This window comes from Garra rufa, chromosome 24 (genome assembly GCF_049309525.1).
Source record: "Garra rufa chromosome 24, GarRuf1.0, whole genome shotgun sequence".
Taxonomy (NCBI): Eukaryota; Metazoa; Chordata; class Actinopteri; order Cypriniformes; family Cyprinidae; genus Garra; species Garra rufa.
The window spans coordinates 899,649-904,702 of NC_133384.1; the positions used below are offsets into that span (position 1 = coordinate 899,649).

The window sequence follows — 5,054 nt, forward strand, 5'->3', positions numbered from 1 at the left end:
CGAGATGATGTGCATATAAACGCATATGTCTAATCTTACTCAAAAGCTGCCTGCTGCATAGCAATTCATCTTTTTCCATTTGCTTGGTGCTGTAGACTGGAATGGGGGGCCTAATCATGTTCTTTTTTTTCAAGGTCCTGTTTCCATATCCAAGAACAACAGCAATGTCTCTGCCATACCGATAAATAAAGACGGGCTTTTTGGAGGTGTGGTAAACCCCAACGAAGTGTTCTGTTCGGTTCCGGGTCGTCTGTCTCTTCTTAGCTCAACGTCAAAGTACAAAGTCACAGTAGCGGAGGTGCAGAGACGCCTTTCTCCGCCTGAGTGCCTGAACGCTTCCCTGCTCGGCGGGGTCTTGAGGAGGTGAGCAGGACATTTATTGCATAAATCAGTAATTACATTTTAACAAGCGCTTTTCGTCGCCACAACCCACCGAAATGGCAGCCTATTAAAGTCATACCCCAAGACAGGCAAAATTCTGAACCTGAGCTATATATTTTGTTTTTTTTATACTTGTAGTGGCCTACCTAGTTGCCATGAGCACACGCTGCAATATCTTAATGCAACACGAGTTAATATACACTGGTAACCTTAGTGTGGCAATTATATCTCACGTAATGACAGTGGAAAAATAAAAATGTGATTTATTTGTTTATTTAGATTTTAACTTTGAAACATGGCATCCCCTAAAGCAAAATGTCTTAAAAGTATAAGTCTTTCTTTTAGTATTTTGGCATAAAACATAAAAAGTGAACTTGAAGAGCTGCTATAAAAACTCAACAGGTCTCTCGGAGGACACACTACTGATTTTTATTTTATTTTATTTTATTTTATTTTATTTTATTTTATTTTATTTATTTTTAATTATTCAAGGTTATGCGTGCTCCGGGCTATCTTAAATATTATACATTTTAATGTAAATGGTATGTAAATGTATAGCATGTATAATGTATAGCATATATCATGAATATATCAGTAAGAAAAATAATTCTAACATTATTACAAAACATATAATAAGATTTATTAACATTTTTGTCATTTACTTCAAAGGGCCAAATCTAAGAATGGCGGAAGATCCTTAAGAGAAAAACTAGATAAAATCGGATTAAATCTACCAGCGGGAAGACGCAAAGCTGCCAATGTTACTCTCTTGACGTCACTGGTGGAAGGTAAGTATATATATATAAATATATATATATATTATAAAGCAGATGCTTATTGCTGCTACAAGAGATTTGCATGCATCCGTGAAAAAGAGGGAGTTTGTCTTGCAAGCAACAAAGCTGAAAGATAAAAGAAAAAAGAACGGATTCCGGAGATACAATTTAGAAAACAATTTTGTGGGATTACAGGAATCTCTCTCTCTCTCTCTCTCTCTCTCTCTCTCTCTCTCTCTCTCTCTTTCTCTCTCTCTCTCTCTCTCTTCTCTCTCTCTCTCTCTCTCTCTCTCTCTCTCTCCTTTATCTCTTTAGCAGCACAACTTGTCTTTAAATTTGAGCATGGTGTGAATTCAGATGTCTTTGGTCGGCCCTACTTTATGTTATATTTGTGTCATATGTTGTTTTATGGTACTTTGTTTTATGCAGTTGCTAGATATATGGCACCACACCTCAGCCGAAATCAGTATGACACGTATTGTTATTATTGTTATTATTATTCTTTATTAGTGTTATTATTATTACAATGTGTGGATCTTATTCTTGTCTGCTTGATGCAGTTGACCTGTAGGTTGAAAGCCCTATTATAAAATATAATGAGTTAATTATGTTGCACTGCGAAGATGCCATTGCTGTTGAATAAATCCATTTTGCTTGCAAAGTTGGAGGTGATTATTCCGTGCAGTGGTATTTGGTGTGCCATGGGTTTTAAAGGTGAAAGCTGGAGACGGTTCATTGGTTCCTGTTAATCATTGCCGCTGAAGACTGAATGTAATATTCATCGTGCTTCATTGAAATTTAGTCTTGTATGGTAATGAGCCTGAAGAAATGTATGATTCCTGCGAGATAAGGGCGAGAGGGTGGGGGTGGTGGACACGCAAGCAAACGCTGATTTAGTCGGAGGACACTGGCTTTCTGAAGTGCTGTTATTGTTTATGATCTGCTCCATTTTATGGAAAGAAGTTTAGTAGAGTTGAGCTTTGATGCTAATTGGCGCATGAGTTCTTCCGGATTCTAGGCTTATGACAGGAAGGCTCGCAGTAAAAATCCAACTGTTTCAGGAAATTAAAACCAAAAAAAAAAAAAACACACACACACACACACACACACACACACACACACACACACACATACACATAGGCCTAGTAATAACCTATTTTACACGGCTAAAGTATAAGAAGGAGTTTTACTTTTTTAGCTGTTTCATACAGAACATCCTTCTAATATTGATACAATATCACGAATCAATGACATGGTGTCATTTGGAGTTTGGTGTTCTATATATGACGTTCTGTTAATCTAATGCGTTTGACAGAATTCAATTTTCTATAGGCCTATAGGTAGGCTAATAGAAAATAAATGTGCGTTAAGGATGTCAGAATTGATAAAGAGCGATGTCCTGTTCAATGGCCGAGGACGTTAATTAGATGACAATTACGAAAGATGTTAATTACTCTACATTTTATTGCAGTAACATGTTACACATACTGACTATCATTTTCTTCTAGGTGAAGCGGTGCATCTGGCCAGAGATTTTGGTTATGTATGCGAGACTGAGTTTCCAGCCAAGGCGGTAGCTGAATACGTGAACCGACAGCATTCCGACCCAAACGAACAAGTCCAAAGAAAAAACATGTTACTGGCAACGAAGTAAGTGCTATTCTAACTATTTCTGTCAACGCGCATTTCACAATTTATGACAGCGTCTTTTTAGGCAATTGTCGTGTTGTATTTAACACCATCGAAATTAAAAAAAAAATGCTTTCCGTTGGATACACAGGTGCTAATATCTATGTAGACTAGCTTTTGATAAAAATGGAGTCAGTGTCTGCATTTTGGAACAAAGTGGTTTTGTAAAATACATTATTTGCATTATTCGCCACTTGTGACGAATTAGTATTTTCGGGTGATTTCTTTTTTTTTAAAGATTTCCTATAAGTTAAACAACAACAACAATAGTACTAATACATAATACATAATACTGCGCGACGACACGCTTCTTTAAATGCCATGGAGCCTAACTTGTAGGTGTAGGCTAACTCAATTCTTACGTCTCCATTTGACGTATTACTGACGTATATGAGACTCTCTTTTCAAACTGAGCTTGAGATGGACACTGCTCAACGAGCTGCTGTCAAAAGTAACGCTCTTGCCATTGATTAAGGGAAACATAAGGAGCACATAGTCTTACTACATTTTTGACTTCATACCTTCAACTGTAATTAACTTCATCCTGACACGCATCCTGCATTGTGTCTCTTACTAGACAAATCTGCAAAGAGTTCACGGACCTGCTCTCGCAAGACCGCTCGCCCTTGGGGAATTCACGTCCACAGCCTATTCTTGAGCCCGGGATTCAGAGCTGTTTGACCCACTTCAGTCTTATTTCTCACGGATTCGGGACTCCGGCCATGTGCGCGGCCCTCACGGCACTGCAGAACTATCTGACGGAGGCCATTAAAGCCATGGACAAAATGTACCTGAACAACAATCCCAACAGCCACAATGAGACGGGGTCGAAGGCAGGTGACAAAGACGAGAAGCACAGAAAGTGATGTTCAGCCACCACATCACAACTGATGTATGACAAAATACATATATAACAAACACTAGTGATCAAGATGAAACACTGAACGCACCACCTCCCGATCTTGACATTTTGAAACTTTTTTTAATAAAAATAATATTAAAAACAGTTCACTTTGGGATTCGTGAACATGGCATTTCTTCAAATCAAATAAAGCAGTGTGCCAATGAAAGGAGTATAGATCTGCCACAGCAGGACTTTTCATGAGCTCCCTTTGTATGAGTTCAACGGACTGAAATTCAGCGATTTTCCCTCAGTATCCCCATGTACGATTGTAGCCATGTGACAACAAGAAGCTGAAAGAGGAAGATTTTTTTATCAGTATTGTGAATTATAAACTTGAAAGAAAAAAAATCTACAGCTCCACGCCATGACTTCAAGAACTGACTTTTCACTCGACCAAGCGACCAACTTGAACTTTGAATTTCAACACGATTCACGGTTATATGAGGGAATCTGTGTTCATGTATGTATATATTTATTTATGTGTAATTTAATGGGAATTGTAAATATGGTACGTCTGTTCAAACTTCTTTTTTATTTATCTGGTGCCTCCTGTTTTAGTGGGTTTGAATATTCGCTTAGTTCTTCATGTGGTTTTATGGTTCTTAGAAAACAGAAGTTTGGGGTATTCTTCTCTGGGATATTTCAATTCAGCCCTCTTGTAGCATGTTGAGGCGACACTGAAGCAAGTGAACAAAATTTAAAAGAAATAAACTTCAATTTCTCTATATATTATACTTATGCCATTCAGTTTTAGATCGAGAAAGGTCGTTGCAGAGACCCCGACGATGCTAGTTTTGTGTTTCTATCTTCTTGTTTTTATACGAGCTTTTTATGTGTTGTGCCAATCACCTCTTGTTCTTCCCTCAAAGCACCACAAGAGCAATAAATGGATATTGTCTTACGAATTATTCTTCTTTTTCTTCTTCTTTTTTTTTTTTTTTGTAAGAATAAATTCAACATTTGGGACCATCTGATATCCTGTGTGTCCACTGTCTAAATTGGAGGCGGTTTTATCTGTATTGTATAAACCTGTGCTGGCAATAGCTCCCATGCCTGTCAATGTATTATAGTTCTTTGTTGCCCAGAAAAAAAAATAAATATTTGATACGCTTCATGTCGATTTTTATTCATTACTTTTTTTTATTCACTTCTTGATGCGATGTATTCCTCTTTCGCTCGCTTGCTCTCTCTCTTTTCTATTCAGCACAGTTACTGTAATTGAGTTTAACTCTCCCTTGACGATTGCTCCATGCAATAAGCAGTTGAACCCATTGTTTCCCTCAAGTATAATAATAAAAAAAACT

The 5,054-nt window shown here is 37.5% G+C and overlaps 1 protein-coding gene across 2 annotated transcripts in view; it reads left to right on the forward strand.

The window, feature by feature from the left end:
• tfap2a (transcription factor AP-2 alpha) overlaps positions 1-4,655 on the forward strand; it is a 10,284-nt gene extending 5,629 nt beyond the window's left edge. For both annotated transcript variants that reach the window (XM_073830997.1, XM_073830998.1), the window contains exons 4-7: positions 135-363; positions 1,051-1,169; positions 2,666-2,807; positions 3,424-4,655. In XM_073830997.1, coding sequence (XP_073687098.1) covers positions 135-363; positions 1,051-1,169; positions 2,666-2,807; positions 3,424-3,712 — 779 coding nt within the window. In that variant the 3' untranslated portion in view covers positions 3,713-4,655. The remainder of the gene's footprint in view (positions 1-134; positions 364-1,050; positions 1,170-2,665; positions 2,808-3,423) is intronic.
• Positions 4,656-5,054: the final 399 nt, after the last annotated feature.